The sequence below is a fragment of the Phocoena phocoena genome, chromosome 3 (genome assembly GCF_963924675.1).
Source record: "Phocoena phocoena chromosome 3, mPhoPho1.1, whole genome shotgun sequence".
Taxonomy (NCBI): domain Eukaryota; kingdom Metazoa; phylum Chordata; class Mammalia; order Artiodactyla; family Phocoenidae; genus Phocoena; species Phocoena phocoena.
The window spans coordinates 32,719,099-32,746,592 of NC_089221.1; the positions used below are offsets into that span (position 1 = coordinate 32,719,099).

General features: G+C 41.6%; 1 protein-coding gene across 2 annotated transcripts in view; it reads right to left on the reverse strand.

The window, feature by feature from the left end:
* Positions 1-8,453: 8,453 nt before the first annotated feature.
* The window catches only part of DAB2 (DAB adaptor protein 2), a 51,807-nt gene continuing 32,766 nt past the window's right edge, over positions 8,454-27,494 (reverse strand). Inside the window, exons 6-16 of one of the 2 annotated variants that reach the window (XM_065873419.1) lie at positions 26,073-26,204; positions 25,505-25,585; positions 25,045-25,071; positions 24,743-24,796; positions 24,296-24,358; positions 18,682-19,335; positions 17,546-17,705; positions 12,266-12,898; positions 11,068-11,177; positions 10,386-10,456; positions 8,454-8,833 (exon numbers count right to left, since the gene is read on the reverse strand). In XM_065873419.1, coding sequence (XP_065729491.1) covers positions 10,391-10,456; positions 11,068-11,177; positions 12,266-12,898; positions 17,546-17,705; positions 18,682-19,335; positions 24,296-24,358; positions 24,743-24,796; positions 25,045-25,071; positions 25,505-25,585; positions 26,073-26,204 — 1,980 coding nt within the window. In that variant the 3' untranslated portion in view covers positions 8,454-8,833; positions 10,386-10,390. The remainder of the gene's footprint in view (positions 8,834-10,385; positions 10,457-11,067; positions 11,178-12,265; positions 12,899-17,545; positions 17,706-18,681; positions 19,336-24,295; positions 24,359-24,742; positions 24,797-25,044; positions 25,072-25,504; positions 25,586-26,072; positions 26,205-27,494) is intronic. The other variant, XM_065873420.1, reaches the window with a different exon arrangement.

Sequence of the window (27,494 nt, forward strand, 5' to 3'; positions counted from 1 at the left end):
TTGCCATGTCTAAAATCAGATGCGTAATTCTTTCCCTGCCCCTGTCAAGGAAGCTCTTCTTATATCCCTTATTTCGTTAATGAGTCACCACCTGCCTTGTTTTTCTGTTTCTATATCTCGAAATCATCTTTGTCTTTTATTGCATTAATATTCTGACAGTATATGAAATGTTAAACAGTTACTTCATACTTATTTTATAGTTACTGAAGGATTGGTTGATTTCACTTGCTTCAGGTATATTTGGCTTCTGGAACTTGGGACTTTGACAGAAAGAAACTAGCATCTGAGGACCAAAATATATACAGACTTATTAGTTAACGATATGTAAACCCAGCTAAATATAATAGGGGATTGAATTTTTTTTCATTCAATTTTATGGTAAGCATATTGGTTATAGGAAGTATAAGAGGAGAGAAGGGGTTTCCCTGGTGGCGCTGTGGTTGAGAGTCCGCCTGCCGATGCAGGGGACATGGGTTCGTGCCCTGGTCTGTGGGGAGAATACAATCTGGGTGAATGTAAGGTGTGCCAGCCTTGAGGCAATGGTACCAGTTTTTGGAGGCAGTGAAGTGGATAAGCGGTTAACTTGAGGTTAAGCGCAAGGACACTGGAGCCTGGGCTGGGATTCCACTCTGGCCACTAGCTGTATGACTTTGGACAGTGACTCAAGTTCTTTGTGCCTCAGTGTCCTCTTCTATAAAATGCTGGTGGTAGTAGCAGCCCCCCTCATAGAGTTAATATGAAATTAAATTGTTTACTGTTACACTCTCAAAAGAGTGTCTGCCTGTGGTACATGCTGGGTAGGTGTTTGGTGGTATTATTCCATGACTCCTGTGGACCATCCCTGAACCCACTACTCTTGCTTTTCAAATCTGGCAGCATTGTGCCTGCAATGAAGAATTGCAACGTCCTTAAAATGAAGAATCTCAAAGCCCTTTAGCAAGTAATTACTCAGGAGTTTCCCAGTCCTCCCCTCAGGATCCTTTTAACTGAAATGGCACATCTCTTTGAGTTCAAATTAGGTTGTACTAACATTGAAGCCTCCTGGACTTCCCTGGTGACGCAGTGGTTAAGAATCCACCTGCCGATTGGGCTTGACATGTATACACTGATGTGTATAAAACTGATGACTAATAAGAACCTGTGGTATAAAAAAACAAACAAACAACAAAAAAAACAACTAATACTAAACTTTCTTTGGGTTATTTGTATGGAAGTATGTTAATATAAATGTTTCAGACATTACATGAAATTTCTAAAAATCTTATATGTTCTGGTATAATGTTATAAGTCATAATTCTAGTTATTGCTTTAAAATGTATATCTCAGAAATAACTAAATTTCCTTGTCAGTTGCATTATTATGAACTTTCATCAAATCTTTAACCATGGTCATTTTTTAAGTCTTTTGTCATTTACAGACAGTTCTGGGTATACTCTGATGCTTTTGCAAAAATGTTCCTATAAGAGGGTTTCATCTTCAAGGAATTCATGGAAAAGACTCTGACAAGTACAGGTTTCTGGTAACTGACTACACGGCTGAACTGAATGAATGAGCATTTTCAGAACTCTAATGGAAAACTGAGGAATTCATAAAAGTGCTAACAAAGGATCAAGATGAAAACAAAATTAATTACATGGGACTGAGTGAACCGATGAGGATGATTATAATTTTTGTGACTTTCTGTTGGAATAAGAAAAAAAAAAAGTAGTGGTAACAGGTAGGGAGGCTATAAGCTGTAGTCATGTGATATGATTATTGAACTGCTCAAGGCACGATAACAAAAATCCTATTTATTGTGAAAACAGAAGTGCATTAGTTATCGTGGGAGTTTTTACATGCTGTAAAACAGTTTTATGAAAAGATTTAGTAATGAGCTCCTAGCTTTTATAGGCCAGGGGACATATCTTATCTTTAAACATTAGGTACTATTTTCTCTCAGAACCATTTATGTTCTTATACCTTGTCTGTGTGACTCTTCATTTACTAAATATCAATGTTGTTGAAGATTCATCTATTTATATTTATGAAAACTGAGCCTCTTAAACCTTATACAATTAAAAAGAAAAAAAAAAAGAATCCGCCTGCCAATGCAGGGGACACAGGTTTGAGCACTGGTCTGGGAAGATCCCACATGTCGCAGAGCAACTAAGCCCGTGCGCCACAACTACTTAGCCTGCACTCTACAGCCCGCAAGCCACAACTACTGAGCCCACACGCCACAGATACTGAGCCCGCTTGCCACAACTACTGAAGCCTGCGTGCCTAGAGCCGGTGCTCCACAATAAGAGAAGCCACCGCAGTGAGAAGCCCCCGCACCGTAACGAAGAGTAGCCCCCGCTCGCCACAACTAGAGAAAGACCGCGCGCAGCAACGAAGACCCAATGCAGGCATAAATAAATAAATAAATAATAAAAAACATTGAAGCCTCCTGTGCAGTAACTTGTAGTTTCCCACCCCCTTCCATTTTAGTATGTGTGGTGACCTTCATGGTACTAACTCACAGAGACTAGTCCTCTACATTCTTTAGCTTCTACCTTCTAGTAAAAGTGCCTTACCATTAGCCTTGCTTATTGTGCCCTCAGCTATGCTTCTCTTCTGCCCTGAGGGTACTATGGAGTCAAAGACTGCCCTGATCTACATTTGGAGGTCAGCCAACTTGGGGTTAACCTATGACCCAGGCATGTGGGAAACACATTAGCTGATCCATTTCCAAGGCCCTCGTGCCAGGACTGGCTTCATGGGCATGTGAAGTAGCACAGGGCTCAGCACTCAGGAGGGCCCCAGGCTTTGTTTAATGCTCTGCTGGTGCCATCTTGAAATTCTGAATTTTCCGTTGGGACTTCTGTTTTGAAAGCAAAGTTTGATGGGAATGTGGAGCCTGTGCACAAGCAGAAGAAATGTGCACCGTGTGTCCCCCTTGCCATGACACCCCATTTGCACAGTGTTTATGTTGCCCTGTGAACATGGGATTCGGGTGGATTTATGATGTGTGGGAGTTCAGTGGCTCAAAGTAAAAGTGAGTATAACTAAGTGTGTTACGTCTAAGACTAAGTTGGGGGGGGTGAAGTGGCTGTGGGTGGGACACTGACAGCCCTGAGAAGTCACACTCTCTGAACCATAACTTCCTTCCAACCCACACAAAACCCCACAAATGACCAAGAAACATTATCATATCTTTCTTCCTAGTGTTCCTTCCCTGCATCAGCATCCATGTAATGCTGAAAATAATATAGAAGGAAAGAAAAAATCAGGCAACACGTAGCTTCTTTTTTTCTATCTTTTTTTACTCATTAGTGAGATGTGCTGGTAGGATGCACATGTGTCAAGAAGTGAATTAAAAACAGTTGAGTTAGCTTTGTGCAGTGTTTCTGGGAAGAATGAAATACGTGCAAATACATGTGCATATATGAGTTATGAAATACAAAAATTGTGCAATTTCAGTGATTCCACATATAAATTACAGATTAGAGTTAAAATTCACGCTAATATTTTAACATTTTAATTTTTCTTTACTTAACATTAAATGGCAAACAAAATACATCATGTTAAGAGAGAGATTTCAGAAGAAAGGAGATAGCTTTATATTTTATTGCCCTTCATGGTACTTTTCCCCCTGCTTTTTGAACAATGGATTTTTGCTCCATTTTTTTTTTTTTTTTTTGCGGTACGCGGGCCTCTCACTGTTGTGGTCTCTCCCGTTGCAGAGCACAGGCTCCGGACGCGCAGGCTCAGCGGCCATGGCTCACGGACCCAGCTGCTCCACGGCATGTGGGATCTTCCCAGACCGGGGCACGAACCCGTGTCCCCTGCATCGGCAGGCGGACTCTCAACCACTGCGCCACCAGGGAAGCCCTTTGCTCCATTTTTGTTTTTATTTTGCTCTGAGCCCCACAAATGATCTAGCCAGCCCTGCCTCTTCCTTCCTATAGAAGTTGGTAAAGTTAAAAGCTTGATTTCCCAGCCTCCCTTACACTTAGCAGTGGCCACGTGACCACATTCTGGCTGGCGAGCCATAGCTGAAGTCCGCTGGAAAGACTTGGGGAAAACCGAAATGCCTGGTTTGAGGAGCAGACATTGATTGTACTGCCTTTCCCCTTCTGCCCTCCTTGAACAGTAATATCCTCTTTGGTGCTATGCAGCCATCTTGTGACCATTAGGAAATAAACATAAGAAAAAAACCAAAGGCTATAAAAGTTGGAGTGAAAAGCTAAGCGTCTGTGTCCTTGAGGGTCTTGTTGAGCTGCTCAACCAACACCAGCAGCCATCAATCTAGACATTTTTGTGAAAAAAATAATCCCCTACTAATTTTAGCCACTGTGAGCCTTCCATTACTCTTGTCCATTCATTACTTGTGGACTCGTGGGCCCTGAACTGCCTGCCTTGCCCAAGTTCTTTCATCAGAATAAGAAAATTCCTCCTTCTTTCAGCCCTATTGTTTCCACCATCAATGCTCTCTACCAGTTTCACAGGCCAGTGAGGGAGACAGGGAGGCAATGTCCTATTGACCCTTGCTTCTCTTTCTCACCCCTCTCTGCTATAGCTCCTGTGTTCCAGCACTCCTCTTAGCTGCTCCCAAACAAAAGGTTCTGTGACAATCCATCAGTGTAACTAGGTACCTGGTGGAGGCAGCCTCAGACACACCCCAGAAACATCCAAAACCCAGACTCAGACCAGTCGGGTCACCCTGTAACTTTTGGACCAGGAGTAATTTCTCTTTCTTACAATTAAGGTAAGATAATAGAGATTGAAGTCAAGCATATAAAAAAGAATTGACAGAAAACTCCACAGCTAACATTATAAGGAAAACTTAGTCTGGAGCCCTTCACAGTTGGGAGTTTTGTTTTTCTTCTTCTTCTTTTTCTTTTGTGATCACTCCATCTTTGGTTCCTGCAGAAGCCCAATTTCCTTGCCACGAGCAGCTGCCACTGTCATCTCCCTGGGGACTGTCAGTCGTATGATTTCAGCACATGGTAGAGGTCCAGTAATTAAGCACATACTTTCAGAGAAGCAAGGGAGAACAAGGGGCTCAGTCCCTCATTAAGTGAGACGACACCTGGGTGGGTCTTGTCCATCAGCATTGCTGTAATTAGGACACGTTAACAGGGCTGCTGCCGCCACAGTCCATGTGTGTCCACGTTTGGCATATCGACTTAGGACATGAGATGTAGTTGTTTTTAATAGAAGCGGGTTCATTATAACACAGCATTTCCCAGCAAGAATTAGGCATTTTATTATTTAGCAATCTCCTCCAACGGTTATAATAGCTTAAATATTTACCAGGGACTGTTGGGGAGCTCCTGTCTTTCACTAAGAGACTTTGTATTGAAGCTATTCCAGGAATACGGGTCAGAGTCCTCACTTGTCAGCTTATTGCAGGGTCAACCAAACTCCTGAGTTAGCTATATCCTCTGTTCTTTCCCCTCCCTGCTGTCAGAACAGGAAAGACACAGAATCATACTCTGTTTGTCTCTCGAGACATGATGGTTAACATTTTGATGGAGGAGTTTGAAATCACTGCCTGAAAAGATCTCCCTACATAGCTGAATGAGACCTCAGCTACGGCTTATCGTCTAGAATGTGGTCACATGGCCACAGCTACGTGCAAGGGAGGCTGGGAAATCAAGCTTTCAGCTTTACCAACTTCTATAGTAAAGGTAGTTAAGATGCACAGTTCCACAGTCAAATACCTTGGAAACCACTCAAAGAGTTGAAGCAGATTGTAGCCATTTTAAAGCATGGATGACATTCTCAGATGAGCTGGAACAATAACAGATCCCACCTTGCAGAATTACGGTAGCAACAGAACGAAGTTATGTTGTGTAAATGTTATGTAAGTTATGTTGTGTAAAAGCACTTCACAGATGCAAGATTATTTTGAGAAAATCAATACCTTCTCCCTTTGTATTGCCTGTATGTGAGAGAAGTGGAGGCCCAGGCTGGCTGTTAAAGTTCAGCTTTTAGCTTAGATCTATGTGATGCTTAAATGAGACCCTCTTCTGCGATAATAGTGTTACCCTAAAAGCTGAATTCCCGGCTTACAGGTGTGAACACCACTGCTACTAAGAGACTCTAAAGAGGTCTGTTTCTACTTTGCAGGGACACCTCAGGAAGCACCTCCCTCGGCTTGGTCAACAGTAGTTCCTACTGCACTGAAGTGCATGTCATCCCTTGTACACACGAGCAAGGGTTAACCTCTGGCAAGCTCTTGCTTAAACCACATGGCAATATCACACAGGTTCAGTGGGTTAGATACACTGCAGAGCATTTGGATAAGCCACATAATTTGCGCAAACTGTGCTTATCAGCAGCCTTTTCCAGTTCATCTGTGGTTTACTGGAAGCTGCTTACATGTGGCGTCTGTTTCTCTATATTCTACTCCTTGTCAGAAAGAGACCAAATGTTTCAGTTAAAGGGAAAGGTAAGGCGGTACTACCAAACATCCCCTAACGGTAAATGCCAATCAATGACACCTACTCTGTCAAGTTCATCTTACTCCCTAGAGGAGTCAAGTTTAACACCAAGACTTCTACAGTCAAGCAGGGTCTGCCTTGGGGGTCATCTTCCCTGTAGCTCTAGGTCTTCTTGAAATGAATGAGAGCCTTGAACTTTTTTAATAGGGGAGAGTGTTTAAGAGTGTCCTAGTGCTAAAGACATTTGAGCATTGGCCTGACCACCTAACTCAGGGGCTCAGAAGCCTCTTCTGAGTAGCTAATACAAGTCTGGACCAGTCCACACAGTTGTGTTTTGATGAAATCAGACATGGCTAACTAAAGAACAAGGAGAGGCAAAGGGTAAAAGGCATGAACCAACAGTTCACTAAAGAATGATCTTTATACTAGACATAATTGAGGTTGTTCTGGTACAGGTCTTATCCACTAGACTCCCATTAAACTCCCAGGGAAGGACTGTGTAGAGGTCTGAGAGAGAAAATAGAAGCTTGAAAGGCGTGAGACAGTAATTTACCTGTGGTCCTATTTCATGGATTTCCACTTTTTCATTTTTGTGACAATCCAGGATCTATTACAACTAACATTTGCTGACCTTACCCTGGTGTACACTATACCTTGACTCTACTACATCAACCGAAAGCAGGGGTCAAATGAACTGATGATAACACATGAGATTCTGCCATTCCAGTTTATTGAAATGAGTAAATTTATAGCTTTCTTTGCATACAGAAAAGTGCACAAGAAAATAAGTATGTACAAAACAATTATGTAGCTGTTCATCACTTTCAAAAATTCAATTCCCTAGAAATAGTTGCCTCCAGTTAGCACATTTAGGTACTTGGACATATAAAATACTATTTCAAGTCTGTGTTGACAATGACTGAGTGGGAAGTCAGATGGAAAATGATGCCATACGTGATCAGCTATTATCATTCAACGTAAAACCACAGGACTTTAGCTCGGACTACTTGGAGCTAAGCAGTAGGTGTTCAGGAGGCCACCATCTTGTTTACATCCTGAGCAGTCATCCTCTTCTTCCACCTAAAGATAACATTGTATGTGGTTGATTAACACCCACAAGAACCTGAGCACTAGGGGTCGAGAGACAACATTAAAAAACCCAACATAAACAAAACAAAACAAAACTCATACGGCAAGAACAAACCCTTTGAACTGTGCTGACAATAGGACTGAAAATGAACTGGAAAGGTTTCCAAGGTTATGAGGAGGAAAATATCGCAGGCATTAGATTTTTAATGATAACACCGCAGATTTCTTCTCCCATTTATCATCCTACGAACTGCGAGACTGTGTGGCATCGAGAAAGCTTTCCAGTTACTTGATAAAGGCCTGGCATTACGCCCAAATAAGCACCTAATACGTTTGGCGCTATCACATTGAACTTTGTGATGTGTTTCTCTTCAGAACACGGTCCTTCTTTGTTGAGTTGAGTTCGATTTTTCTTCAACATGAACTGCTCTTCCGGAACTTCAGCTCAGGAGGATGGCCTCCTATTCCATAGAAAGGATAAAGGTTGTGCCCATTTGCAATTCTAGTTACTGGGATTAGAGATTACTGAGAAGGCAGAGAGGCTTCAGATCTGTGAATCATTAGATTTTTTTTTGCCCCACAAAACTCTGTTGTTTGTGAAAGAGAGGTAATGTTATATAAACCCAGGAGTAAAAATGGCTGAAAAGAGAATCAGAGGGAAAAGAAGAGGAGAGATGAAAAATGATTTTCCCTCATTTGCAATAGCTAGCAAGAGATTGGAGAAAGGACAGTCTTGCCCTTGAGAGAAGAATAGTGTTCAGACAGAGAAGTTATATCTTTAAAAACGTTCTTAGGTGTGTTCAAAGTCCCCAGAGAGAAACTGAACTTTTACTTTATTTTACTTTAAAAATACTCTGTAAGTGATGGTCTGAAGCAAGGTTTAAGAAGGTGCCTTTTTCTACCACAATCTTTAGGTTTTATGCTCTGAAACAGAACCCCGAAACACTCTGAACCATAAGGATTTTAAAATTTATTCAAAACAGTATGATCTGAGGGGTTGTGGTGGCTGCATCGCCCAGCCAGAGGGTACACAGCACAGTGCTCTAGAAGGTTCTAGGGACACAATAAACAAGGGTTCAAGGAGGGAAACTACTTCATTTACATTTAAGCTAGAGAGCTTAGGTTCTTAATTTATTTAAATCCATAGATTCAGTTTAGCTAAACAGAAAGTGGAAGGCATTCTACAAGTGGAAGAGGCAGCAAGAAATAGGGCAACAGATAATATGTCAAGGCTAGAACAAGGGCAGAGGTCAGGACTTGTCTGCCTATTAGCTTTGTCCTTGACTACTAAGGCCAACCTTTTTGTTCCTCTGGACAGTCAGCATGCCAAGTTCCTAGAGAAGTGTGGAGAAGAAAAAACCCATGGTTAGAAATTTTGGATTGACTATCAATGTATTAAATATTAAGTCATTATTTAAAAATGTCAGTCATAGTATCGCCTAGGACCGATTCAAGAGGATTGGATAGAATAGTCGATGTAGAATCTGTAATAAAGTGATTAACACAAATGATTAATAATGTTATCTATTTTCTCCCATGGCAATTGTCCCCCCTACCCCTCAACCTATATATTTAGCAGGTTGACCAAAATTCTCCTTCCTTCATGACCTAAAGAAGAAAGGGCCTCCAAAGAGAACTCTATAGTCAATTCAATTTAGCGCAAACACTCCTCCTAGATTTTCAGTGCGGTTTGTTCCTTTCTATTGTCCGCGTGTGCCTCCCCTGGAGAGGAAGCAATAATGAGTCTCTGTCAAGACTTCTAGCCCTTCAACATCTTCCATATATTACACTGCTTTATTAACATTAGAAACCATCTGGACGCCTGTTAAAATGAAGCTTTTCCTCAGCACCGAGGGGGATTCCTTAGGGCTGGGGCCCAGGAATTTGTCTTTTCAGTAATCTCACTCGGTTCTCTGAAGCTGATTTTGCAGAAAAGCACTTTCAGAAATACTGTAATTACAGAAGTGGAGTGAGGGGGGCTAATCCAAATTGCAAATAAACTCAAATCTTATTGTTGATCTCAGATTTAAGATATTTATCTATTTAAAAGAATTCAGCTCTACGTGGGTCAAGACAGTTTGGTAGTCTCACTTGAATGGGGCAAGACTGAAAAAAAAATGGGTTTGGGTTCTTTTCATTCTTCCTGTTGTTCACCCCTTTCAAAATGCAGATACGTCTCCTCTCCTCCACTAACTTCAACCTTTTAAGATTAAAGTTGCTTCCACTCACTGTTGAGAAAGAAAAACACCCCTCTCCTTTTCCCCTTCCCGGGTCTCAGTCTAAGGTGGTTACACACGATAACTCACCGAGGATAAAACCCACCAGCAGACTCACGTGAGCTCATACTACTTTTGAAGGAGGTACCGGCAGCTGTCACCACTTTGGGATTTAACATCGCCAGACTAGTTCAGACTAATTTGAGGCCCCTCACAAAGAAATACGTATTGATTTGGGAGGCAAGAAGTGTGATCATAATCTGTTTGGCTGACCTGCTTGGTGGCTTCAGAAGGTCCCCAGATTTTGAAAGTTCCGTAGAAAACTGAGCAATTACTAGGAAGCTTTGCAATCACTTCAATATGAAGGTCAAAAATCTAGAAGGCTGTGTGTTATATTGAGTTTTACTTCCATACAGAAGTGAAATATCAAAAACACAGGATGACAGAAATCCATATCCATATGAGTATAGCACTGTTTTTTATACGTATGAGAACTCTATTCATAGATGTCCAGCCTATTCATTACTAAACTAGTTAAGTATAGTGTTCCATATCTTTCACTTCTCCATGACAGATTTAACTTCTTTCCGATTCTAAAATTAAAATTTCACCCTTACCCCCATGCCACCCTTTTTCACCAAACCTAAGCTTAGTAGGATCTTCTACTTACAGAAGTTAGGCAAAAGGATTTCCAAATGGATCCCTATATACATCGGAAGATGTGGATTGAGGAGAAGCCATCTATGGAGATAAAACCATCTAGTCAATAACCATAATTACAATTGTAAGAAAACAACTATAATTAAGACTTCTCAGATCCCTTTAAAAAAAATCACTTAGGTCACAGACTAATCAGATATTGTATGTGGGTCTATGATGACTTGTGTTTGCCTGCCTGTGATGTGTGTGTGTGTGTGTGTGTGTGTGTGTGTGTGTGTGTGTGTATTATTTACATCAAAACCAAGTTTCAGAATTATGTTTGCCTCCCAATGCAAAATGTTATTTTTATGAGCTAAGTAATTATGGGTGGGAAATTAGGAACTTAAATCTTTGAAAAAATTGTAAAGATACTATTTTGGCTCAATTTTCTTTCAAAGTGCTTTCCCGAGCTAGGTTAAGTGAGATACGAAGGACTTTTCTATATGTTATTTGTTTCTCAAGTTCAGGAGAGTAGTTCCTGCAAAAATAATCTTTCCCCAGTTTGAGTTGAGGTTTACACTGCGATGGTCCTCAATGATCAATCGTATTCAAATGTCCTTTACTGTCAAAGATACAAGCAAGGTTAATTCAGGAGGTGGTAACTCTATGTGGCGTGTACTTTGGAGCAGCATCTTCTAATAGTTGATACTTACAGAGGCTGGTGATGAACGGAAAGAATCTTTAGAGAAGGGGTTCTCAAATGCATTGTCAGCAGATTTGGAAACTGGCAGGGCACCTTGTCTGGGAGCTGGCTTTGGTAGTTCTAGAAGGTGAAAAAGTAGTCAGTAGACAAGCTTTCCCCAAATACATGCACAAGTTCTCCAGTCAGGCTTATCTTAGAAATTGAGTTCCATACTTGCTCCTAACGCACAGGCTCAGCGGCCATGGCTCACGGGCCCAGCCGCTCCACGGCATGCGGGATCTTCCCGGACCGGGGGCACGAACCGGTGTCCCCTGAATCGGCAGGCGGACTCTGAACCACTGCACCACCAGGGAAGCCCTAAGTTCCATACTTTTGAAACTGACATCAATGGAACAAAAATCACCACCAAATACCAGGACTCCCAGTGATTATTACAGGCAAATTCTTCCCTTCTTGGAAGAGGAAACCATGCATATTTGCTTGAAGTGGAAGCGATTCAGAATTCCCTCACTTAAAAGTACCTACATGGGGCTTCCCTGGTGGTGCAGTGGTTGAGAGTCCGCCTGCCGATGCAGGGGACACGGGTTCGTGCCCCGGTCCGGGAGGATCCCACATGCCGCGGAGCGGCTGGGCCCGTGAGCCATGGCCGCTGAGCCTGCGCGTCCGGTGCCTGTGCTCCGCAACGGGAGAGGCCACAACAGTGAGAGGCCCGCCTACATGGCAAACCTTCACCAAGCCTTGAGGCCAACACAGAAGTATGAAGCTCCGAGAGATTAAATCACTAATACAGTACAGCGAGCATTCAAATACTGGCTGCATTTTGAAGCGCTTTCGTTCTACCACACCTTTTTAACTTTCCTCGTTAGATGGCTAGTACAGTCCATACATACCTACTCATGAAAAAATGAGTCCTTATCACACATACAGCCTCCAGGTGCCATGACCCATTGCATTTCAATAGCTCCTGGCAGCCCTTTTAAGAATTGTCACAAGAGGGCAGCATTGGGCCAGCCCTTAGAAACAGCTAACTAAGGTAAAGTTAACTCCGTAAGGTAAATGGTTAAGTTGTCTCCATAACCCCTGCTAGGCAAAAAAAGCAAGAGTAAAGCTATTGGTGAGTCGGGAGAGGGTTCTTCTGAGGGACTCTGTGGGCCCATATGACAGTGGAATACTTGTTGGTACAGCTGACAGAGAAGTAGGTAGCTTACCATTGATTTTTCTCAACAGTTGATTAGCGTCAAAGTCATCATGGTCTGCATTCTCCTGAGGAATGCCAACTTTGTTGTTGAAGTAGTTGGAGAAGGCACTTGAAGTCCCAGCGGAATTCTGCTCTCCTTTCCTTGCTGGCACAGTAGGTGGCTGCCGCAGTTGGAAGTCCTTAAACATTTCTTTCACTTCCTTCACTTCTTTGTCCCCAAGTGGGTCCAAGGCAACGAAGGCATCGCTGGAGACGTCCTTCGGAGGGCCAGTTCTGGGAGGTGGCTGAGGAGGGGTGACCAGGAGAGAGGAGAGCATAGAAGCGGGCTGGGCTGACACAGTAGGAGCTGGAAAAACATTGCTCTGAAAAGGATTCCCCAGCGGGCTGGTTGATGACCAAGTATTGGGTGTCACGGATGCTGACGGGCCCCAGACTACAGGGGCTGGAGGTGAAGCTGAGGCTGCAAAGGATGAAGGCTGGTTCCAACCTGGAACAGCTGGGCTTGTGGTAAAGACGATTGGCTGACTGAATCCTGAAGGCTGACCAGCCATCATAGTGCCCGGGACCATTGTAGTGGATTGACTAAAGACTAAGGGCGCTGGGTTCCATGGTCCTGTCTGAGCAGATATAACTGGCACACCACCTGAAGGAGGGAAATGGGATAAAGGACTTATCAGTAAACTAGCCTGAAGAGGATCCTTGAGTTTCAGAGAGTCAGCTCTCCGGAGAGCATTTTTAGAGAGCATCTACATGCCAAACCTTTATTAAGCCATGAGGCTGACATGGCTTTTATTAGATTATTTCACTCCAAAGACGAAGTAGCTGTAGCAAGCATTTAAATGTTGGCTGCATTTCGAAGCCCTTTCTTTCTTCCACACCTTTTTCACTTTCCTCATTAGATAGATAATACAGTCCATAAGTACCCAGTCATAAAAAAGAAAATGAGCCCTTCTCGTACGTACACTGATGTCATTCAAACAGCTAGAACAGAGCCTGTCAATAGCATGAACCTACGTATTGAGTAAATACATTTACATATAGAAACCATGCTTGCTATGAAGTAAATTAATATAATCTATCAGGGCTTCCCTGGTGGCGCAGTGGTTGAAAGTCCACCTGCCGATGCAGGGGACACGGGTTCGTGCCCCGGTCCGGGAAGATCCCAAATGCCGCAGAGCGGCTGGGCCCGTGAGCCATGGTCGCTGAGCCTGCATGTCCGGAGCCTGTGCTCTGCCACGGGAGAGGCCACAACAGTGATAGGCCCGCGTACCGAAAAAATATATATATATAATCCATCAGATACTCTTGAGAAACTGATTTAATGTTTTCATTTGGCAACTGGCTCATGTCTGAGGTCTTATGGAGACTAGCTATCAGGCATGTGCATTAGGCTTTAACATGTTTACATCCCAAAGAAACCATTTCAAAGCTTCCTTGCTTTTAAATGCTGCCAAGGTGGACACAGCTACATAAAAGGATGATAAAATTTGGTTGATGCCAAGATAGTTTTAGACTTTTATATACAAAAATGAAGAAAAGGCTAGTTTTCCTAGGAGAGCTGTTTCAAATAAAAGTGCTGCTTGCCATGTGTCACTCACTAAACTTTGTCAGAAGTTAGAACAGAGTATTTAAAAGAGGAAGAGGAAGAGAGGGAGATGAGATAAAGTGAAGCAAAAACACAAACAAAAAAAACCAACCCTTGCAATGTGACTAACAGCCTGTATCCAGGCATCTGCTCTTTGTGGGGAAATGGCTCTATCACCTGCACCCTTGCCATTGTTGATTTGTAATTCATTAAATCGCTAAAATCTAGGTCTCGCCAGTGTGCGCCCTCCTCTTCTTGAGAAGCTCATTCCCTACATCTTGTTCTAATACGTAGCACATTTTCTCTTCGGCCTCTTCCCAAGTGTATTAATGATCCAGTTAAACTGTCACCACTAACAGAAAACCCAAATTCAGCCTCATACCCATTCACAAACGACACTCTGCTCTCAAACCCTACTTGCTCTGAGCTTTGGAGCAGAGCATTCTTTAGTTATGAAAGTTTTCTAACCAAAGTAGGAGAAGGCCTTCAAACTTGGGTTAGGAATGTTTTTGTTTCCAGAGTGAGAAATATTCTTAAAACAACGTTCAGGGGGCTGATATGGTAAGATGTTGTATCTTGAATTTTCTTGGGACTGGAGCTTGGTGTTACTTGACTCAACCGTCATCAGGAACAACAGCCATCTGGCCGTGAACACGAGGTGTGCTCACGAAGACTGCTGGGTTTCAGAGGTGGGTCATCTTACTAAATCAACGTGCTTATTTTTGGGGTGAGGAAACTGGGCACAAGAATATTAATGATTACAATTGAGAGGGTCACAGTCTGTGAAAGAGACTAAAACTCAGGCATACCACCTCCAAATCCAGCACCCTATCCTCCTGTTCTGTCTCCTTGGCATCAAGGAACAGAACTATATTTTTTATTAGGATGTTAATTCAAACACTTATTTGACATATACCGAAATGAGACTTCACGTACACTCAAGAGTATACATACAGGCAGACCTCAGAGATATTGCAGGTTTGGTTCCAGACCACTGCCATAAAAGGAATATGGCAATAAAGTGAGTCACGCAAATTTTTTGGTTTCCCAGCCCATATAAAAGTTATGTGTACACTATACTGTAGTCTAGTAAATGTGCAGTAGCATTATGTCTAAAAAAGCAATGTACGTATCTTAATTTAAAAAATACTTTATTGTTAAAAAATGCTAACCATCACCTGAGCCTTCAGCAAGTCATAATCTTTTTTGCAACAGTAACATCAAAGATCATCAATCACAGATCACCAGAGCAATGTAATAATAGTAAAAAAGTGTTTACTTTTTTAAAGTAAAATTACCAAAATGTGATACAGAGACACGAAGTGAACAAATGCTGTTGGAGAAATGGTGCTGATAGATTTGCTCCACTCAAGGTTGCCACAAACCATCAATTTGTAAAAAACTCAATATCTCCAAGGTACAATAAAACGAAGTGCAAGGGAACAGTTCTCTTAGATCCTATAATACAGGCTTCTAGAAGTGGCTTGAGTTTGAACAAAGTTATTGCTGGCATTTTAAAACCAATTACTTAAATTTTATTAACTGAAGCTAGAGTCACTCACTAATAATTTACACCAATTGGATGTGCAAAAATTGGATAGAATTTTACCATCTTTCATGTTGGATGACTTGCCTTCCCTTAGGAAAATGTGTGGCTTTAGTCCTAGATGGTATTAGTGGGAGTGGTGGTAAAAGAGAAAAATACATTTGAGAGGAATTAAAGGCTTTCCCAGTGTATACTTAGGCCAGCCTTCATTCCCGTCTACCAGATCGCATGCATCACGTTTCCAAGATATTCAAGGCCCTGCTGGAGAAAGGTAAGGAAAAAGAAAGTGTGGGTATAAAAAGTTAGTTTTATTAACCTTTAGATGCTAGATTAAAGTGCAGGGCAGCTAGTCAAAGCCAAAGGCTCAGCTTTCTACAATGCCCTTTCCCCACCCCCAGTTCTCCAGAGGAAACGGTCCCCCAGCTGGGTCCAGCGGAAGCCAGACCTACAACCTTCCATGGCTTGGCTGAAGATCCCTGCTAGTGGACAGGGGCTATACTGTAGGGCTCAGTTTGAGTCCCATGTCCAAACTGGGAAGAATCATCAGTATTCTGCAGTTGTATACCCCAAGGCCTCCACAGGGGCACCTAGCCAAAAAGCTTCACTTCGTCCGAATAAATTAACAGTTATAGGGTCCAGCTGTATTTTCAGGCTGACTTGTTAAATATCGGCTGTAAAAATTCTTCGGGGCATTGATATGAAACTACAAAGCTCTGCGATGTGACCTAGTCGCAGGCACTGCATACAAGCTCTCTATCCTTCTGCAGGGAAGGCACCAACCAGCTCCACTTGAGGGTGGAGGAGAAAGGGATGCAGAAAGGGGAAGACCCCAAGAGATATGAAGTGCTTGGGGAGAGTCTCCTGATGGTGTAAATGCCAAGCAGAGACCTGGAACAAGTGGGCTTCTCACACCTGCAGGGATTTCAGCCACTCAGCAGGTGGGAAACAACCCTCCTGTTGCTACCACACTCCAGATGCGATGGAACAGATTTAAGATGACAGAACCAAAATATTTTCCTTTGGCGGAAAACAGCAGGAAAAAAAAGAGTCCTGATAATTGACTCAGCAGGAGGCAGAGAAAGCCAAGATCCCTGGTCAAATTTTACAAAATAGGGGAGAGTCTCTCTTCACCCATAGCCACCCCCCCCCCCCCCCCCGCCTCAGCCCCCTCCCAAGACAGAGTCTATTTGGAGCTTGTAGAGGTGACAAGAAGTAGAAAAACAAAGAGAAGCCCCAGCAGGAGAGCAAAGACCATTGTCGGGGTTTCTGAAGACTGTTCCATGGAGGCAGGAAAGAACTGGAGGCTTCAGGCAATGAGTAGCAGGGCCAGCCCTCGGCCGAGCGGCCTTCCCCAACGTCCTGCCACAGAGTGGGCCAGTGGCTTGCAGAGCTGGTGACACATTTTTGAATGACAGCAGCATCACCTCTCAGGTATCTGATAAAATTCCATCTCTTCCCTTATTTCTGTGTTCTTCTCAACTTCAGACTTCTGTACTGTGGACTTACTAACTCTACTAAGGCACCCAACTAGCCAAAATACCAGCAAGGAGCTGCTAAGGCTTAACTATTCAGAGACTGATCAGGATATATGCCTGTCTCACACCCACCATATGCCTAGAAACAGAGCTGGGCTCAGAACCTGGCACTTTCATTCAATTACTCACACTTGCTTCAGATTTAACTTATAGCCCTCTTGGGGTATATATCCCTTCCTTTAACCAAGAGGTTAAATAGGGGATAGCGCTTCAATTTAGTAATGGCAAAATTGCATGGAAGACATGCATGTTGCTACTTTTTCAAATAGAGATGATAGACAAGGCTCTCTCATCTCAACCCTGTTTCTCCAATGAAGCTGGTCTGGGCTTCAGAATCCCTTCCAACTGTCTTCAGTAAGCCATGACCGGTTGGTTCAGATAAGTGCAATACTAAAAATGGATTTCTTCTCCCATGCCAATTCAAGGAGTCAAATTCCAGTTACAGGTCAAGAGTACCTAATAGGGGTGGGTTGTACAGAAGTAAAAGTGGGAGAAAGGCTCCCTAGGATGCTCAAATCTTATGCCCCAGGAACCCCTATGGATATGAAGTGCTCCCTCCTATGAATTACCATCTTAGGAGTGAAAGTAACAGAGCCAAACCTAACTCCATCTCTAAACACCTACCTAGACCCCCAAGGGGCCCTACTGGGGCAGCAGCACTTGTTTTGAAGAGGTCCAGGGGCTTGGTCTGTAGGGTTGCAGGTTGTCCTGGAGATGTCTGGCCTGGAGGTTCTGAGACGAGAGGAGCAAAGATGTCTGATGCAAGTAAGTCTTTTGCTGGAGACTGACAGGGCAGAGAGGGACACAGAGCAGTTACTCAGGAACAGTGAAATCCAGCTCTATTCTGTTTCCTACTCTGTACCTCGAATTTGCGAACACAAAAAGAGAAACTTTTCCCCATTATTGATAAATTATTATAACAAACTCCAAAAGACACACACACACAAAGACACGGATCCTGGCAATGGACAGAATATTGGGTCTTGGTGACTGATGCAATGGAGGACCTACAAAGTGAAATCTATTTTGCTCATTTACACATTTGATTCTGTCTGGTCTCCTTATCAGCTAAAAGCTTGAAGCTGGGAGAGAAAGGGCAACTGTAAGTAGGTAGCCTAAATTTTCTGATCCTTCTTCTGGATTTAAACCATTCTGCATAAAGATGATACAGTAGTTTAATCATTAGGTTAGGCCAGCATATTCCAATGCGATTTTTAAAATGAAACTTATATGAACCCCATTTTAAATTGCTTTTGAAGGAAGTGGTAATAGTAAATATATAAGTTTCTTTTAAGACAATGGATTGTTCAGTCATTAATCAGAGGAGACAAACTCGAGAATTTTAGACCACCACCTTGGACATGAATGCCATATGCCGGGGTGTGTGGAGGCGTGTGTTAGTACGGGGAAGGTACAAAGAGAATCACAGGAACCCTTCCCCTCCCCTCCCAGAACGTGATGATCAAACTTACCGGAGGTACAGAAGCATAGCAGCATTAAAAATGGAAAAACTTGTGTTTAGTTAATAATATGTGACGACATGCAAATGGAAAGCAGGGTGTGACAAACACTGCCGAGTGAGAAGCTTAAAAAGGGTGACAGTTAGAGGAAAGTATTCCTGGAGAACGATGTGCCTTATCCCACCTCCTATGTTACAGCCACACAGGAAACTACAATAGCAGCAGGAAAGAGAGCTTGCATCACACCACCCTTCGGTACCGAACATGCATTCTGCCAATGGATATGTGGAGACAATTCACCTTAGCAGTCCTTCTGCCTCTTCCCGGTTTGGTACTTTGTGGAGGTGGGATAATGGCTATGGAGTCATGTGGTAAGGACTGGACAGAGCTTTCCAAGTCCTGCTTTACGCCATTCGGTACGGGCAGTCCTTTGGGAGGGCTTCCCACAAAAGGGTTCGGGGAGGATTTGATATGGAAGCCGTTCTGTTCTCTTTCAGATACCCCATTGTGAGTTCTCACTGCTGGCTGTGTTTGCGTACTTGATAAGGGCCACAGGCCTGCCTGAGCTTCCTGTTTGCCAGTCCGGTTAGAGATTTGGTCAAATTGCTGACCAAAGTAATCAACATCCCCGTTCAGGGGCCCGTCACTCAGAGGGGTAGACGAGCTAGTCAAATTCTCTTTCTTCTGATCTGGAGATTTGAGAGAATCAGACGAAGAGGGTGCCGATTGGTCTGGCTGTGCAAAAGGATCGTCACGGAAAGGATCAGGATTAGGGGTGGGAAAGAAGTTGAGATTGGCAGAAAAGGCATTTTCAGGCAAGAAAGATGCCTGAGGCTTTGGTCGAGGAAGAGAGCAGGAGGTGATGCCATTTGTTAAGAATAGATTTTCTCGTAAAGAATTCTGATTGGTGTCGATTTCAGAGTTTAGATCCACTAACAGGATATCTTTGCTTTCCTATCACATTTGGAAAGAAAAAAAAAAAGAAAATGTTAGTCCATGTTGTGACTTCAAATGAGAAAGCTACATAAGATGACTAGGATTATCAAAATTTCCATTCGATTTCAGTCTTACTGGTTGACCATTACCTCCTCCCATCGCGTCCCTGAGTGCATTTACTAGTTGTGGAATAGGTCCTCCCTGCCCCTCCCAGGCCCTTTTAAGTCTCAACTTCATTGGCCCTTCATTCAGTGAAATCTTACTGTTGTTTACTTCACATGTCTCCCCTCACACTTTCAGACTGGCTGAGTTCATAATCATCATTGTTTCAATGCATGTCTTTGACAGTCTTAAAGGGAATTGATTTCGAGTCACTCTAAGTGACCATCTAAGTATATTGAGCTTGAAGGAAATGGCCTAGCCCCTCTTCCTACATGATGTACATTCCTATTGTACCCCCAGAGTCACCTAATATCACCTCTCTAAATGAGTGAATTCATTGCCTAATATAGTCATATCTTATAATTCTAGTTATAATAAAGTTTAAGGTCAAATATATTTCCCTACAATTGGTCTTTCCTCTAGGGGGGCAAAGAAGATTTTCCCCTCACATCACAGCCTGCCAGGTATGCCTCTTTAAATACTTAAGGATCTTTTTTTTTTTTTTTTTTTTTTTTGCGGTACACAGGCCTCTCACTGTTGTGGCCTCTCCCACTTACGGAGCACAGGCTCCGGACGCGCAGGCTCAGCGGCCATGGCTCACGGGCCCAGCCGCTCCGCGGCACGTGGGATCCTCCCAGACCGGGGCACGAACCCGAGTCCCCTGCATCGGCAGGCGGACTCTCAACCACTGCGCCACCAGGGAAGCCCTTAAGGATCTTTTTGAAGGTGCAGCCAAGTTGGATCTCTCATTCTCATCATCCTAGTCTCTCCTCTGGACGTACTCTTTTGTCTATGTCCTTCTAAAAACATGGTACTCAAAATACTGATATAATCTAACATAATATATCACATTAACCTCTCATAGTTGTACCTTTTTTCGTAATATAGTTTAGTGTTGCCTGTGTCATGACAGGAGTCTCCTCTACTTAGTGGATAAATTCAACTAACGTTTAAGTCACCTTTAATTTATGTATAATCTAATCTTTAATTTATGTATAAGGTGGAGATATGGGTTTAAGAGTTAATCTGAAAGACATACTAAATGAATAACTCTACAAATTCTATTCCTTCCCTATCATTTTTCAGTTATGTTAATTATTTGGATTCTCAATTGTCAGATATGACATTCTTCTTAGCATAAAAGCAGCAAATTTGATAAATCTGACATGTCTTTATTCAGGGCAATGACACAACTAATTAGGATTCACCCTGGGATATAGCTATCATACTGACAGACCTTCCTTCTGATTGACTTTGATCAATTAAATACTTAACTATGCTAGCCACAGAAGAATATAAACAATAAAAACTGTCAGGCTGAAACGGAAGTTAGTTTTCTAGCATTCTCCTGGGCAGATTATTAAATATTTTGGTCATTGGGACAATGATCAAGACGATCTCAAGGGAATATAAAATTCTCAAACTAGCAAATAAAAAGGGAGACTGAATAGGTCTCCTCAGCTTTAAGAGAAAAGAACAAAATTTTTTAAAGTTTAGGTCCTAAATCAGACCTAATTGGTATTCTATATTTTGGCTTCCTTCACTGTTAGGTATAAAGGCACAATTTTTAAAAGCCAGCTTTTCTCTTTATAACCAGAAGAACTTGTCAGAAGAGAGAGCTTGTAATTAAAAAACAAAACAAAACAAAAAAAAACTTAAAAAAAAATCAAAGAAATTGATTGGAAGGCTTCTTAATGCAGGGATCTTTAACAATCAAAAGGTAGGACAAAATGTATTACGAAAGCTTGTGATTGTAATATTTATTCATTTATTATGAGCCACCTCTGGGTTAGAACAGTTGGGTGTTCACAGCTGGTAGAGTTCTCCTTCATTTACTTCAGAAGAAGTCCTTAGGACACCAAACAGGAGCCACAATGTTAGACTTCTGAATAGGCACCCTATAAGTAAAATGTATAAGGCTCTCCTCAGGTTGAGGTCGTTGTTAATCCAAGATTAAGAGTCTGATTCATAGACTACAACTGAAAGATGTAAGACTTCTCGTCCACCCTCTTGGTCAGCATTTCTTTAATTCTCTGCTGTACTGTAAACACTGCATCCACTTGGCCGTCATGTAAGCACCAGAGAGACAAGAACTGAGCATGAAATATAGTCCCTGCTGTTAAGGGGCTCCAGTAAGAGGGTCAAGCAGGCAACCAAGAAGGTGTGTCTGCACAGACAAGGTTTAAAATACTAAGTTCTAGCCTAGCTCTTCTGCAGGTAGCTCATCTTGCCTAACCATTCCAGCCTACCAAATCCTGGACCTCCCTACTCAAAGCCTTCAGTGACTTCCTGCTACTCCCCAGTATTAAAATAATTTCCATTAGCCAGACTTTCAAAATGACCCACCAGGAGACCTTTACTTTTAGCCTAACTACTACTCTATTTTCCTACATACTTCAAAGACCCTACTCAAGTTCAGGTTCCTTACAAAGCTTTTTCCCATTGATCCTTCTATTTCAACTTCACCTGTGCCCACCCATGGCATCTTACGTATATATGACACTGTGCTTTGTGCCCTGATACCTATCCCCATACCAGATTTAATGGGGAAACCACACTTTATGTTCTTTTCATAATAACCATGCTTTCAAATGGTCAAGTTTTTAAAGTTAGAGATCATGTCTTTTTGGTCTTTTTCCTCTTTCCTTTTTCTTTTGAGATACAGTATGGAAGAATATTGTTCAAGTGGTTTGGTGAAAAAAATTACATTCTAAGGTATGCTACTTAGTTTGCAACATGAGCTTTACTTGAAATGCAGAAAACTATTTTGTATAAATGTTGGGGGAAGGGTAGCTGGGTTAGGGAACCACTAATAAGGTCTAGCTAATTTAGATTTCTGCCTTTCTTCCTCTCTTCCAGAGCAACTGATGTGAGATTTCAAAATTTTTAAACATGCTGGTTTTATCAAGTAGAGATAAATCTATTTTGTGACCTATGAATATGGAGTCAGTATGTAAGAACACACTGGCAAAGTCTAACTAGCACATAATTAGCGCCATTAGCATTCTTTTACTTATCAGATACCATCACTTTGATGGTATTTATCATTTTAATTTATTGTTAGTTTAGCTAAAACTTGCATTTTATTTCAACAAGCCAAAAATTCTTAGAATGCGTAAGGTCTCATAAGAATGAGACTCAAGATTACTCGTGTTGTTTTTCATTTCCTTTTTTAGAACTTTCTAGAAGTCTACAGATGCAGATTAAACAGTCAGTGCCTCCTTGCCTATCCCACTGGAATTCTACATCACAGCTTGAGTGTTTTGATCTCTTTTAATATACTACTGGTTTCAATGTCAGTAATACTTGGAATGAAGGTCATTCAGATGTCAATTTACTTTGGGAGCTACTCACGGAGGAGGGGCAAAGTTGCCTAGGAATCAAAAAACCTCAGATCTACGATGGACCTGTCAGGATTATCTAATCTGGTATTTCAAAAAGTTTATCCTTACAATGGTAACAAATGTTACGAAAAACATTTTATGTTTTACAGACAAACATAAGGTTTTACAAAAAGTTTTACAGACAAATGAGTTAGGACTCACTACTTGAAAGAACATTAAATGGGCTTCTCTAATGCGGGCTTTTTAGGATGTCTAAACGTTATATTATGCATTGTGATTCTCATAAAAGGAGGGGTAGAGAAGAGGGTCTGCAGTCCCTGATCCTACCCGTCTCACTGGGCCTGGGCATGTGTGAAATTGCATAGGCGTGCCATTCTCTGCAGTACTCCAGCAAGTGAGACTTTTAGTCCTCAATCTGCTGCTGCTTTAATTCCTATGACCCTCTTGGTCACAGAGGCTTGCTTGATAATTTCCTGATATAAGAGACCCCTAGATAAACATTCTCCCCAACGTTCTAGACTGATACCCTTTTTATCTAGTTATTGCCTTCTCATTTTTATGTTCAAGTCCAGAAACTCACTTACTCAGAGGCATTACCTGAACCTCTAAACTGGATAAATACCTTGTAAGTAACATCAACTGTTAGGCTTTGTGATTAGTTTTAATGTTGGTCTCCCTGCTAGACAGTAAACTCCATGATGTCATTGATATTGTGCCCTGCAAACAGCAGGTACTCAAGAAACTGTTAAATAAATAAAATAAGTTGTAAGAAGTCATTCAAAATTACAAGTAATTTCACTTAAGGACTGTTTTGGAAGGTCTGAGACTTAGGCTTAAGCCTTGAAACTGGACCTCTGCTTGGGTAAATGAGAGTTTTTTTGAATCACCATTTCCTTATTTGTAAAGAAAAATACTGCTCCATTCTCACAGAGTTGTTACAGATCAATCAATAATAAGACTTGATACACTATAATATCCTGTAAAGAATGAGCAACTTTTTTAACAAAGACAAGCTTTGGTTAAATATAACTGAGCCTCTTGTTTTAAGTCTTATTTTACACCAAGCTTATGCTGCTAAATCACGACAGAAAGAATAGAAAAAAAAAAATGAAGAGGCCAGGAGTCTATACAATTAGTCATCTAACAAACATGTTTCCTTCAAGGAGGCTTACACCAAGGACTAATATTCAACTCCTCCTTCTGATCCTAAGTAATACCCAGACGGACTACATTGCCTGACCTATTGCTCAGATTTAACTTCTAAGCAACATTAATGTATCTGAAGTAGTGCTGATAGGCTCCCATGGTGACTTAAGATGCAAATTTGTTCTAGTAGCCATTTACACTTTATGCAGAAAAATCAGCAGTCACCTTCCAAGTTTCAATGAGATGCTCAAGATTTCTGGTTAATTGCCAGTTTGAGTTATAGATGTCATTTCCATTACATTGCAAATTTAAAAACAGACACTTACTGTTGGACTACTTAGGTCAGGAGGTGTAGACATGTCCCCAAACAAATCCATCTGGTCAACACCCTTAAAAAAGTATTTTGATTAGATTCAGATGTGTCTATTAAAAAAGATGATTTTGTATATTGTTGTAATTGTTGCCTAAACTAAAGTTTAGGAAAATAGTTGTCACAGCTGGATTTTCACTTAACTAATACAGATTTGATATTAGGTTATTTAGGTCAGAAAGTGTAGACAAGTCCCCAAACAAATCCATCTGATGTACACTTTTAAAAAAGTATTTGGATTTGATTCAGAAGTGTTTACTAAAAAGATCACTTTGTATATTGACATAAATGTTATACTAACAGTTAGGGAAAGAGTTGTCGCAACTGGATTTTATTAACAACATCTTTAGGAAGCAAATCCCGTGTTCAGGTAAGTAAGAATCATAAAAAATCACATACGTACCAATTTCAGTTTGCAAGCTTGGTCATCAAGATTCATTAGGGCCTCACTCCCATTCTGAAAGGATGGCAAATATTAAAGGTTTAGTTGGTGAGTTTTCCCTACACAGTTTAATTTCCTAGTGTATTGGCTTGCTAAGAAGTTTAGATTTTGGCACTACTCATTCAACTGTACATCTTCTACGACCAGAAGGGTCATGAACACATAGGAATAAAACTAGAAGGGAAGCCTGCTTGGGCAGGTGGCAAACAAGGGCTTATACACATCACACGTGCAATTCACGAGAAGTAAAGATGCGGTTTTACCTCTACTGCTTTGCTGGCTTCTTCCATCTAAAAAGAAAGACACAAATTCAGGGATCTCAGTAAATTATAGTTAAAGAGAATTAAATAAAGGAATAAATATACCTATGGGTTCACAAAGAGAAAGCAAGAGAGAGTCTTGCATATTATTTCTGCCCTACATTCTCCTCCCCTTTTCATATCAATACTGGATTTGAATAGCATTATTGGACTTGGTAGTCCTGGAATCGATGTGAAGTTTATAGGGAGAAAATACAAGAGTCAGGCACTAGAAATCAGAAGGGCCTAACTATAACGTCCAAACATTGCCCTATTGGGAAGAACAAAAGATATATCACTTTCTATACTTTGAAGAGCTACATAGATGCCAACACTCCAGGCAGGCCATGTGTTCACATAATGTTCAGACATGGTCTTGAATGTTGTATTAAGTCTAATAGAGCCTGTATTAGATAGTACTTGCCTTTTTCTTTTCTTCTTCCTTTTTCTTTACATTATAGATGACTTGGAAAAGGTCTTTAAGATCAACAACTAGTGGCTCAGCCTGAAGCAAGAGAAAGCATCTTTATCAGAATTTTAATCTTACTATTTTCTTCCCTTTGTCCCCCATCAGTTCTGATTAGTAATGTTTCCTTCCTTTCTCTTAAAGCTCCTTCCTACCCTCCCCTGGTTTGTGGAAGATCACCACCACTCCCCACCCCAACCCTCAGATACATAAAATACTTAGATAAAACAAGAAGCACAATGATAATTTTCCAAGTCCTCTCAAGATTTCTGGGAATAATTGACTATCGTTCTAAAATCAGCAATGATCTTATGAGAAGGTCCGTTCTAACAATGCTTGTGCCACACACTACATGGGTATCAATGACATTTAAAGAAGATTCCTTAGACTAATTAAAGATAGTCATCCTCTGAGGTACTGTTTAGTCCTCCTACATCCAATTGTTTCCAGCAAGCTCTCTAGTTGAGAGACACACACTCTCATGTTCAAGTCCCCCTCCAGGTATACCTCAAGGCTTAGAGCTTACCTGTTGCCCTGTTTTTATGGCAAAAAACTGGTGTTGGCCTTCCCCTCCACACACATAACCAAATGCTCGGTTGTCTGTCACATCACGGGCAATGAAAGAAATCTTATTTACTGGGTGTTCATGCTCTATTACCTAAAAAAGGGACATCAAAAATGGTGCATTGAGAAAACTAGAATCTATTTGTAGATTCTCTCTGGAGCACAACTAAGCATCAGATACCAAGGCATATACGAGAAGGCTAAAACATTTGAAGATTTTTTCACTCCTGGTTGAAGGCTACTGCTACATTTATCGTTGCTAGGAAAGGCTCAAAAGGGGAAAACAAAACAAAAAACCTAACAACAAAGAGTAGAAAACAGAAATAGAAAGAATGATCCTTCTTAAACTATCTATACTTGATTCTCTCTATCCCAAAGATGTGATGCCACATCGCAAGGAAGGACTGAGGATTAGGAGACCAAGGATTTCTAAAGCGAAGATGGAACGTATCACCTCTAAAGCATTCCAGGGAGGTCTACTTTCTCAACTCAACAAACTCAAGTGAATGGCATAATTAAGCTAGAGGAGTGTTCACAAGGATCCTTTGACTGCCTCAGACTGGCCAGAGAACCCTCCTAAGTATTATTGGGACAGTTACCCCCAATACATTCTGGAAGTCACCAGATTCTGTCATCAAGTATTTGTCAACATCACACAGATGTCCACGTCATTATACAGGAGTTTCATGTGGCAGGGCTTATTGGTTTAGCAGTGCTTCCCCTGCTATTCCCCTCCCCCGTTTCTCTTGACCCTTTCAAGTAGATGGTAGGGCTCAACTCTTCATGCATATTTGTAGATGCTCAGAATGTGTCTTGGCTTTTGTTTCCAAGCACCTAAGACCACTGAAAAGTTTAGACTGGGCATCTTAGGAGGTTTGGGAGTGAGAGAATGCTTGTGTGGGAAAAGTGCCACCATTCTCTGGCAGGCTTGTGAAAACAAGAGTCAAGAGATAAGGGACAGTGGAGACAGCAGTGCATGAGGACAGCAGGGTGGGTGAGCGTGTACCCGGGTTCCAGGGCCCTAAGTTTGACCAATGGATTTTGCATATTAGATAATGGGAATCTCTAGGAAGGGCTGAATAGTAACTTGAGGTCTTCCCACAGTATCCTGATACAAAACTATTGTGCAGCAATGAAAAACATTTTAAGCAGATGAATCTGATGATGTTGTATTTAATAGAGGGAAAAGAAGACTGGAAGTATGATAGCTTTTGATAAGGCCCAAACAAACAAACAAAAAATAAGCAAGACTGTTCATGTGATAGAATAAGAGTAACCACAAAAAATGAGCAAGCTTACATCTATGGGGTAAGGAGGAAGGGAAAAGAGAGAAGGAGAGAAAATGGAAGATGTGTTTCAGATAGTATTCTCTGCTTGGTTAGCC